Consider the following 11,017-nt stretch of genomic DNA (forward strand, 5'->3'; position numbering starts at 1 on the left):
AATCAGGCAGACAGTGACCCAGGGGCAAGGAGACCCCATTTCTCTCTGAAATGTCTGCAGAGAGCCTGGTGCCCGCCCCCACCTCAGCCCTGGGGAAATGAGAGCCAGGCTCCTGGGGAGCGCAGTTCCCCTTCCTGTGGGCTGAGGATGAGACAATCCCATAACAAGAAGGACCCAGCCTCCGAGCGGCCACACCCTGTGTGTCTCTGTCCTGCCAGCACCGAGGGCTCATCCATCTGCAGAGCCCGGGGTCACTGGGAGGAGACGCCATGACCCCCGCCCTCACAGCCCTGCTCTGCCTCGGTGAGATTTCCAGATGGGGAGGGGGAGATCCGAGTCTTGGAGGGACCCCACCCCACACACAAGCCCTGGTCCATCAGGAGTCCTCAAAAGCTCAGGAGGCACCAGGGCAGGGAGGGTCTGCTCAGGCTTCAGGGGCAAATCCCTCACAGGGAACTCTCTTCCAGGGCTGAGTCTGGGCCCCAGGACCTGCGTGCAGGCAGGTGAGTCTGTCCCCAGCTGTCCCCGGTCCCTCCTCCTCACTAGGGACAGGGGCCACACATGGGCAGCTGGGGGAGGAGACCGCAGTGCTGGGTGACTGATGGCGATGACGGGGGGTACTGGGGCTGGGAGCTGGGATCTGAGTGTGGGAACGTCTTGGGATTCAGGCCTCTGATTTCCTTCCAGAGCCCCTCCCCAAACCCGCCCTCTGGGCTGAGCCAGGCTCTGTGATCATCCGGGCGAGCCCCGTGACCATCTGGTGTCGGGGGACCCTGGAAGCTCAGGAGTACCGACTGGATAAAGAGGGAAGCACAGAGCCCTGGGACAGACAGAAACCACTGGAACCCAAGAACAAGGCCAGATTCTCCATCCCATCCATGACAGAGCACCATGCAGGGAGATACCGCTGTTACTACATCAGCCCTGCAGGCTGGTCAGAGTACAGCGACCCCCTGGAGCTGGTGGTGACAGGTGAGAGGACACTCAGGGGACCCAGCCCCAGGCTCTGCCCTCAGGAAGGGGGTCGGTTCTCAGGGGCGTCTCCCTCTCACAGCCCAGCCCTGGGGATGATGTGGGAGGTGGGCGCCCATTTAACACGGTGCCTCCTTCTCTCCTAGGAGCCTACAGCAAACCCACCCTCTCAGCCCTGCCCAGCCCTGTGGTGGCCTCAGGAGGGAACGTGACCCTCCGATGTGGCTCACCCGAGGGATATCAGCATTTTGTTCTGATTGAGGAAGGAGAACACAGGCTCCCCCGGACCCTGGACTCACAGCAGCTCCACAGTGGGTGGTTCCAGGCCCTGTTCCCTGTGGGCCCCGTGATCCCCAGCCACAGGTGGACGTTCAGATGCTATTACTATTATAGGAACACCGCCCAGGTGTGGTCCCACCCCAGTGACCTCCTGGAGATTCTGGCCTCAGGTGAGGGACCACGGCTTCTCTAATGCACTTTCGGGGCAGCTGACAGGCTGCGGGGAGTCTGGCTGGTGACTGACTCTGGAAGGACCCAGAGTGATGTGTGGATGGACGGGCTCTGCAGGCGTGAGGGAGACCCCGTGGGGAGGCTCTGACATGGGAGGAGAGGCCTCGGCCACCCTCACCTGGAAGGGGAGGACTCCGGAAGGCACCGGTGTGTTTGCTGTGAGGTCCGGGCTCTCAGGGAGAGGAGGAAAGATCAGGCACAGTGGCCAGGGCTAGGGAGACCCCACTCCTCTGAAATGACTCCAAGACAGCCCTGGGTGAGAAGGAGGCCCTGGGGTCAGAGACACAGAGTGTGAGAGACAGTGAGACCTGCAGGGCCAGGACAGAAGGAAGGAGCGGGGAGGAACCAGCTCTCTGAGTCCTGGCTCCTCTTTCCCTCCAGGCGTGTCTAGGAAGCCCTCCCTCCTGACCCTGCAGGGCCCCATCGTGGCCCCTGGAGAGAACTTGATCCTCCAGTGTGGCTCTAATGTTGGCTACGACAGATTTGCTCTGTACAAGGAGGGGGACCATGACTTCCTCCAGCGCCCTGGTCAGCAGCTCCAGGCTGGGCTCTCCCAGGCCAACTTCACCCTGGGCCCTGTGAGTCACTCCCATGGGGGCCAGTACAGATGCTACGGTGCACACAACCTCTCCTCCGAGTGGTCGGCCCCCAGTGACCCCCTGGACATCCTGATCTCAAGTGAGGAGCCCAGCGGGTTCAGTCAGGGACCCAGGCTCTGCACAGGCCCTGCCGGGGGAGCCCAGGTGTTGATGGCCGGGATGAGGGGTGGGGGCACCAAGGGAGGGAGAGACAGACAGAGACAGGGTTGGGGGGAGGGGGAGACTCAGAAAACAGAGAGACTGAAGGCCCCAGAGAGAGGCCTGGGGAGGTCTCAGCTCAGATCAAGGTGGGAGCCCCTCACCCATCCTTCTTCTCTCCAGGACAGATCTATGATGTGGTCTCCCTCTCGGTGCAGCCGGGCCCCACAGTGGCTTCAGGAGAGAACGTGACCCTGCTGTGTCAGTCATGGAGACAGTTCCACACTTTCTTTCTGACCAAGGAGGGGGCAGCCCATCCCCCGCTGCGTCTGAGATCAGAGCACCAAGCTCAGCAGTACCAGGCTGAATTCCCCATGACTCCTGTGACATCAGCCCATGGGGGGACCTACAGGTGCTATGGCTCACTCAGCTACAACCCCCACCTGCTGTCTTTCCCCAGTGACCCCCTGGAGCTCGTGGTCTCAGGTGAGGGCCCTGACCCTGTCCTCTCTGAGCTCAAAGGCTCAGCTCAGGGCCAGGCCCCAGGAGATCTCAGCTGGGATAGAGTGAGGGAGGCTTAGCCAGAGGGGACCCAGCCCTCAGAGGGGAGGAGGCCAACAGGGGTTCTCCTAGGCCTGGCATGCAGAAGGTACCAGGTGGGCAGAGAAATGGTTTCAGAGGATCCACTGGGCGGATGCAGGAGAGTGGGAGTGGAAGGGTGTGCTCCATGGACAGCCCCAGCCCCTCACCTGCCTCCTGTGTTCCTTCCAGGACTCTCTGGAGGCTCCAGCCCCCCACCCACAGGGCCACCCTCCACCCCTGGTGAGTCACTGAGGCCTCTTGGGGAGCGCGGCCTCCCCCAGGGCAGTCTGAGTCTCCCGAAGGATCCCATTCCCCTCCCCTCAAGGACAGGCTTGTGTTCCAGGGACTCTGAGGCTGGGCTGGTGAGGAGTGGGGCGTTCAATGCAGAGGGAGACGTTGGGGCCCAGCCTGGGGAAGGAGGAGCCAGGCTGATATGGGGGGCAGGGCAGCCCCAGCCCTCACCTCCCTGTTCTGACCCAGAAGGCCCTGAGGACCAGTCCCTCAACCCCTCAGGGTCAGGCCCCCAGAGTGGTGAGTGGGGGCTCTGAGAGGAAGGTGGACGGGGTCCAGGGAAGGCAGAGGTGGGTTCTGTCCTAGGTTCAGGCCCCTCTGGAGATGGTGACGTGGACAGGCCCCTCCCCTGCCTGGGCCTCAGTTTCTCCAAATGTAAAGGAGAGAGGCCTGCAGGTGGGAACGTTCCTTTCAGCTCTGACTCCCAGCTGTGACCTCCTGGGAGAGGAGGCCTCTCAGGGAAACCTCCCAGGACCCGATCCCGCAGGGGCCCGTCCTGTCCCACCTGCAGCAGTGACAGTGACCTGGGGCAGGGGAGGGGAGCAGCGCCGTGGTTCAGGACGGTCAGGCTCTTTCCCTGCATCTCTGGGGCTCAGCTCTGGTGCTGGGAATAAGGGCTGCAGGTCAGACTCCCGGGTTCCCTTCCCAGCTCTGCCGCTTCCTGGCTGGGGCTCCTGGGGCAGGCGATTCCCCTCTCTGAGCCTCAGTTTTCCATCTGTGAAATGGGTTGTGGGGGCGGCAATTCCATGTTGCACAACTGCTTGTAAGGGTTGGAGGTCTTGAAGGAAAGACCCGGCTCGCGCCTGCACACAGTAGGTGCTCACATCAATGACGTCATTCCCACTCCTGACGTTATCATGCTCAAGGTCTGGGAAGATACCTGGAGGCTTTGATTGGGGTCTCGGCGGCCTTCGTCCTGCTGTTCTTCCTCCTCCTCTGCCTCCTCCTCCGACGTCAACGTCAGAGTAAACACAAGATATCGGGTGAGTAGGGAAGTGGGGGACCCACGGGCCAACGGAGGGTACACCAGCCAGAGGGAACCCAAACACACGGGGATGTCAGTTTAGAAAACCGGTTCCAGGGAAACGTAATGTCAGCACGCATTTACAAACTTCAGTATCCATGGAGTTTTTTTCTATCTCATAAAATATTTGAAACATCTATGCAGGAATATTTTTAGTTTTCCTTTTTCCCCTCAAGTTGCATGTGTAGAATGGGGGTTCTAATGTTCCCAGGGCTGAGACTCTGTCCATCTTCACCCAGACCAGAGAAAGACTGATTTCCAGCGTCCTGCAGGGGCTGCGGAGCCAGAGCCCAAGGACAGGGGCCTGCTGAGGAGGTAATTCTGCCGGAAGACCCCAGACTCCCACCTGCTGCAGCCCATATACTGCCCCTCACACTCCCGTGTCCTTCCCAGGTCCAGCCCGGCTGCTGACGTCCAGGAAGAAAACCTCTGTAAGAGAAAGAGAAGGGACAAATGGGGGTGCTGGGGAGACCCAAAATTTCAGTAGCAACAGGGAGGGGCTGGGAAGGGTCTGGGGCTCCGTGGAAGATGGTCTCGCCCCCCACTGTGGGACCTCCCTGGATTTCAGTGGCCCTAGTGGGAGCTGGGCAGGGGCTAGCGGGACTCAGAGGCCTCAGGGGTCCTTCCCAGGAGACGAACGCCTTGCTCTGGCCCAGCAGATGCTGCCGTGAAGGACACACAGCCTGAGGACGGGGTGGAGCTGGACAGTCGGGTGAGACCCCGCCCCTGTCCCGGGCACCAAAGGCCTCCTGGTGCCAGATCTAATCCAGGAGGACTTCTCTGTCCTCTTCCCCCGGTTCTCAGCATCATCACGGTGGACCCCTCCTCGTCCAGCGCGCTGCCTCCCGCCTGCTGTGACCTCACTCTCTCCTGCTGTCCTGGGACCTCGCGGGCCTCCTCCCGGGTCCCCTTCCTGCTCCTCCTCCTCTGTGTGGCCGTCTGGTTGTTAGAGCGCTCCCCAGGCCTCAGGAGGATGAGGAATAAATGAACCACCCTGGTCCCCTGGGCTCCCTTCATTCATTCATCCGGCGAGTGTTCCCAGGGAGCTCACTGTGGATCGGGCTCCCGATGGGGGCTGCAGACACAGCAGGGAGCAAAGCCGTCCCCGCCTCCAGAGCTCACCTCGTGGTGGGAGACAAAATGCAAATAAATGCACCGTGTGCAGCAGTGCAACGTGCTGTAAGAAACATAAACCAGGGAAAGGGCAGAGAGTGTGGGGCAGTGGGGCCAGTCTGAATGTAAGGGGAGGGCTGTCTGCTCAGCTGTCATCTGAGAAGCCTGGACGGAGGGGGCCACAGGATCCTCTCATGGACGAGCCCCTGCAGGCAGAGGAAACAGTCCTGCAAAGACCCCGAGGCAGCAGCGAGCTCTTGCAGGAAGGCGGGCGTGAGGCTGCAGCCAAATGGGCAGGGTCAGAGTGAGGAGGAGAGGCCAGAACCGCAGGGAGGGAGCGGCCAGACCCTCCACGGCCTTAGGGCGTCCCTGAGGTTCCATCAGGATAGGGATGTAATCGGATCACCCTGGGAACAGTGGGGAAAATTGACTCCAGCGGGTCAGGGGGACTCAGGGACACCCCCCACCAGTGTCTTTCTCCAGCAGAGCCCATATGATGAAGACCCCCAGGCAGTGACACATGCCCTGGTGAAACACTCCACACCTAGGAGAGAAATGGCCTCTCCTCCCTCCCCACTGTCCGAGGAGTTCCTGGACACAAAGGATACACAGGCGGAAGAGGACAGGCAGATGGACACTGAGGTGAGTCCTTTCCTCTCCAGGCCCCCAGGCCTCCCCCACCCCCACCACGTTCCTTCCCTCTCACTCTCCCCCACTGCAGGCTGCTGCTTCTGAAGCCCCCCAGGATGTGACCTACGCCCAGCTGCAGAGCTTGACCCTCAGATGGGAGGCAACTGAGCCTCCTCCATCCCAGGAAGGGGAACCTCCAGCTGAGCCCAGCGTCTACGCCACCCTGGCCATCCACTAACCCGGAGGGGACCCAGACCCCACACTCAGCAGAAGGAGACACGGGACTGCTGAGGGCACAGGAGCTGCCCCCAGTGGACACCAATGAACCCCAGTCAGCCTGGACCCCTAACACAGACCACGAGGAGACGCTGGGAACTTGTGGGACTCACCTGACTCAAAGATGACTAATGTCGTTGCATTTTGGAAATAAAGCAACAGACTTCTCAATAATCAATGAGTTAATAAGAAAAAAAAAAAACACACAGACATAAAGGCCAGGTGTGGTACTCGGGAGGCTGAGTCGGGGGGATTCCTTGAACACAAGAGGTTCAGGCTGCTGAGGCTGCAGTGAGCTACGACTGTGCCACTGCACTCCAGCCTGTGTGACAGAGGGAGACAAAAAAAAAAGAGTGAGTGAATGTTTTAAATTCAATGATAATGTCAATAGTACACATCGAACTTATGAAATGGGAAAATTAAGCAGCATAGCCAGGTGCAGTGGCTCACGTCTGTAATCCCAATACTTTGGGAGGTAGGTGGGGAGGATGGCTCGAGCTTGGGAGTTCCAGTCAGTCTGAACAGCATAGTGAGACCCCCATCTCTACAAAAAATAAAACTAGTCCGGCATGGCGGCACACACCTGTAGTCCCAGCTACTTGAGAGGCTGAGGTGGGAGGATCACTTTGGGCACAGGAGGTCGAGGCTGCAGTGAGCCAAGATCGTACCACAGCACTTCAGCCTGAGCAACAGTAAGACCTTGTCTCAAAAAAAAATAAACCAAAACAATTAAAAAGCCAGTGAAATTACCTGTTGATTAGTGTTTGCATAATACATTTTTATCCTTCTGCTTTTTTCATGTGATAAAATATAAACAACAGGCTGGGCACGGTGGCTCACACCTGTAATCCCAGCACTTTGGGAGGCTGAGGCGGGTGGATCACAAGGTCAGGAGTTCAAGACTAGTCTGACCAAGATGGTGAAACCCCGTCTCTACTAAAAATACAAAAATTAGCCGCGTGTGGTGGCAGGCGCCTATAATCCCAGCTACTCGGGATGCTGAAGCAGAGAATTGCTTGAACCCGGGAGGCAGAGGTTGTGGTGAGCCAAGATCACACACCACTGCACTCCAGCATGGGCAACGAGAGCGAAACTCCATCTCAAAAAAAAAATCCAATCTTGTAATCTCTTTTAGATCACTTATATTTAATGTAGTCACTGATGGCATTACAATCATGTGTCAGTTAATGACAAGGATATGTTCTGAGAATCCATCATTAAAATATTTTGGCTGGGCATGATGGCTCACTCCTGTAATCCCAGAACTTTGGGAGGCCAAGATGGATGGATCACTAGAGGTCGGGAGTTCGAGACCAGCCTGCTCAACATGGTGAAACCCTGTCTCTACTAAAAATACAAAAATTAGCCGGGCATCGTGGTGTGCGCCTGTAATCCCAGCTACTTGGGAAGCTGAGGCAGGAGAACCTGGGAGGCGGAGGTTGCAGTGAGCCAAAATTGTGCCATTTCACTCCAGCCTGGGAGACAGAGTGAGACTCCATCTCAAAAAAAAAAAAAAAAAAAAAAAAAAAATTCACTATTGTGTGAATATCATAGAGTGTACTTACACAAACCTACGTGGTATAACCTACTACATACATAGGCTACACCATCACATGCGCAATGTGTAGCGGATGGAAACATGGTTCTGCAGCGCCTGACTGTGCTCAGGCTTGCCTTTTTGTTTGTCTCCTCTGTTTTTTGTTGTTTCCCCTTTCCTGCCTACTCTTGGTTTTTTAGAAATATTTTTAGTTTTGATTTGTTAATAAACTTACGATTCCTGAACTTTTCTATTTAATATTTTTGGACCATGGTTGGCCACCAGGTTACTGAAAACATAGAAAGAAAATGACAGATAAAGGGGGACTACTGTATTAGAGTTTTTTAAAAATATATTTTAAAATTGTTTGTAGAGATGGGGTCTCACTATGTTGCCCAAACTGGCCTCGAACTCCTGGGTTTAAGAGCCTCGCATCTCCACCTCCCAAAGTGTTGGGATTACAGGCATGAGCCACGGTGCCCAGCTTAAGAGTTTCTAATTGACAAATAATAATTGTACATATTTATAGGGTACAGAATATTTGATTTTATCTACTAGTGTGTGTGTGGTTTTTTTCTTTCTTTTTTTTTTTTTTTTTTGAGACGGAGTTTCACTCTTGTTGCCTAGGCAGGAATGCAATGGTGCGATCTCAGCTCACCGCAGTCTCCACCTCCCAGGTTCAAGTGATTCTCCTGCCTCAGCCTCCCGAGTAGCTGGGATTACAGGCACACGCCACCACACCTGGCTAATTTTTGTATTTTTAGTAGAGACAGGGTTTCACCATGCTGGCCAGGCTGGTCTTGAACTCCTGACCTCATGATCCGCCTACCTCCCAAAGCATTGGGAATATAGGCATGAGCCACCGCACCCGACCCAACAAATATATTTTTATTGAGATACAACACTATTTGGTGGCATTTAGTAAATTCACAATATGTTGTAAGCATCACCTCTATCTCATTCCAAAACATTTTTATCATACTGAGAAGGAAACCCAGTTTACATTCAGCAATCACTCCCACCTAATCCCATGCAACAATTAACCTACTTTCTGCCTCTATTGATTGGCTTTCTTTGAATAATTTTTTTTTTTTTGAGACAGGGTCTCACTCTGTCACCCAGGTTGGAGTGCAGTGGCGTGATCTCTGCTCACTGTAACCTCTGCCTCCCAGGCTCAAGTGATCCCGCCATCTGAGCCTCCCAAGTAGCTGGGGCCACAGGCACATGCCACCATGCCTGGTGAATTTTTTGTATTTGGTAGAGGTGGTATTTCACCATGTTGCCCAGGCTGCTCTCGAACTCCTAAGCTCAGGCAATCCACCTGCCTCGGCCTCCCAAAGTGCAGGATTACAGGCGTGAGCCACCACACCCAGCCTGGATATTTCTTATAAATGAAATAACATCATATGTGACCTTTTTTTCCTGACTGCTTTCATCTAATATATTATCAAGGTTCACCTGTGTAGCATGTGTGAGTATGTCATTCCTTTGTATGGCTGAATAAGATTTTGTTGTAAGGATATACCACACTTTGTTTCTCTACTTATCAGCTGATAGACATTGCTACAAAAATAAGTAGTGGCTGTGGTGGTGCATGTCTGTAGTCCCAGCCACTCGGGAGCCTGAGGCGGGAGGATCACTTGAGTCAGGATGTCAAGGCTGCGGTGAGCTAGGATAGTGCCACTGCACTCCAGCCTGGGCAGCAGACCTTATCTTTTAAGCAAAGAAAAAAGAGGCCAGGTGTGGTGGCTCACGCTCGTAATCCCAACGCTTTCGGAGGCTGAGGCGGGCGGATCATCTGAAGTCAAGAGTTCAAGACCAGCCTGGCCAACATGGTGAAACTCCATCTCTACTAAAAAATACAAAAATTAGCCAGACATGGTGGCACGCATCTGTAATCCCAGCTACCAGGGAGGCTGAGGCAGGAGAACTGCTGGAACCTGGGAGGTGGAGGCTGCAGTGAGCTGAGATGGCACCACTGCACTCCAGCCTGGGTGACAGAGCAAGACTCTGTCTCAAAAAGAAAAAGAAAAAAGAGGCCAAGCATGGTGGCTCACGCCTATAATCCTAACGCTGTTAGGAGGCCAAGGCAAGAGGATTAATTGAAGTCAGGAGTTCGAGAACAGCCTGGCCAACATGGTGAAACTCTGTCTCTACTAAAAATACAAAAATTAGCCAGGTGTGGTGGCACACACCTGTAATCCAGCTACTTGGGAGGCTGAGGCAGGACAATCACCTGAACCCAGGAGGTGGAGGTTCCAGTGAGCTAAGATCATGCCACTGCACTCCAGCATGGGAAACAGAACAAGACCGTGTCTTGAAAAAAAAGAAAAGAAAACAGAGAGAGTGCTACTCTAACAGGAAAGTTGGCCGGGCGCGGTGGCTCACGCCTGTAACCCCAGCACTTTGGGAGGCCGAGGCAGGCGAATCACAAGGTCAGGAGATCGAGACCATCCTGGCTAACACGGTGAAACCCCGTCTCTAGTAAAAATACAAAAAATTAGCTGGGCGTGGTGGGGGGTGCCTGTAGTCCCAGCTACTCGGGAGGCTGAGGCAGGAGAATGGTGTGCACCCGGGAGGCAGAGCTTGCAGTGAGCCGAGATCGCACCACGGCACTCCAGCCTGGGCGACTGAGCGAGACTCCGTCTCAAAAAAAAAAAAAAAAAAAAAAAAAAAAAAAAAAAAATCGGAGCAGAATTACCTCCTGGCTAAACATGGGTAATGTGTCTTCAGTAACCCAAGCTCCTTGAGTCCAGCAGGAATCCTATCAGCTTCACCCACAACTCCTCTCCTCCTGGCAGCCTGCCTGGATGTGGTAACCACTCGATAAACTGCCTGTTCGCGAGGCTGATGAAAGATGCATTACAGAGCTCAGGACACGGAAGGGACCTGCCTCTAGAATTAGAACAGTGACTGGGCTGTGTCCTAAGGCCCTGCCCTCTCTGGCCTCATGTGCTAGAACAAGGGTCACCCCTGGATTTGAGTTGGGTGAGGTGGAGGCAGGCAGAGCTTTGGGGGAGTCAAATGTGGTCTAAAAGGCCCCCAGAGCCTACTGTCCCCTCAGCCCCATCCTTCAGGGGGAGCCGAGCAAGGCCCTGGGGGAGCGGCTGCTCCCCTCCTGCAAGGCCACTGATGAGAACACATGGCCTGTAACACAGAGCCCAGGGCTCCTTATACCCAGCGCACCCATCTGCCCTCCATGCTCTGTGGCTCAGTGGTCTAATCATCTGCACTGCTGGGGACCATGACAGGCAGGGTCCCAACCTCCAGCCTCATTGCCCATCTCCCTGCTGTGTGTCCAGGGAAGCCTTAGGCGGACACGGGGGGGTCGGTGACCCCGACCTT

At 55.4% G+C, this 11,017-nt stretch overlaps 1 protein-coding gene across 5 annotated transcripts; it reads left to right on the forward strand.

Moving 5' to 3' along the window:
• Window positions 1–85: 85 nt before the first annotated feature.
• On the forward strand, window positions 86–6,365 carry LILRB3 (leukocyte immunoglobulin like receptor B3). 5 transcript variants are annotated; one of them, XR_004055994.1, is made up of 13 exons: window positions 86–303; window positions 468–503; window positions 688–972; window positions 1,119–1,421; window positions 1,864–2,160; window positions 2,403–2,705; window positions 2,991–3,041; window positions 3,959–4,075; window positions 4,328–4,431; window positions 4,510–4,547; window positions 4,776–4,828; window positions 5,716–5,871; window positions 5,951–6,070. XR_004055994.1 is itself a non-coding variant. In XM_030926472.1 (13 exons), exons 1-13 carry the CDS (start codon window positions 270–272, stop codon window positions 6,095–6,097), a joined length of 1,899 nt encoding a protein of 632 aa, XP_030782332.1. In that variant the 5' UTR covers window positions 86–269; the 3' UTR covers window positions 6,098–6,365. The 5 variants fall into 5 exon arrangements, 3 of the variants coding, with proteins under 3 accessions (XP_030782332.1, XP_030782333.1, XP_030782334.1); XM_030926472.1 differs by having other exon boundaries at window positions 4,356–4,431; window positions 5,713–5,871; window positions 5,951–6,365; XM_030926473.1 differs by having other exon boundaries at window positions 4,356–4,431; window positions 5,951–6,365.
• Window positions 6,366–11,017: the final 4,652 nt, after the last annotated feature.

The sequence above is a fragment of the Rhinopithecus roxellana genome, unplaced genomic scaffold, assembly GCF_007565055.1.
Source record: "Rhinopithecus roxellana isolate Shanxi Qingling unplaced genomic scaffold, ASM756505v1 contig3976, whole genome shotgun sequence".
Taxonomy (NCBI): Eukaryota; Metazoa; Chordata; class Mammalia; order Primates; family Cercopithecidae; genus Rhinopithecus; species Rhinopithecus roxellana.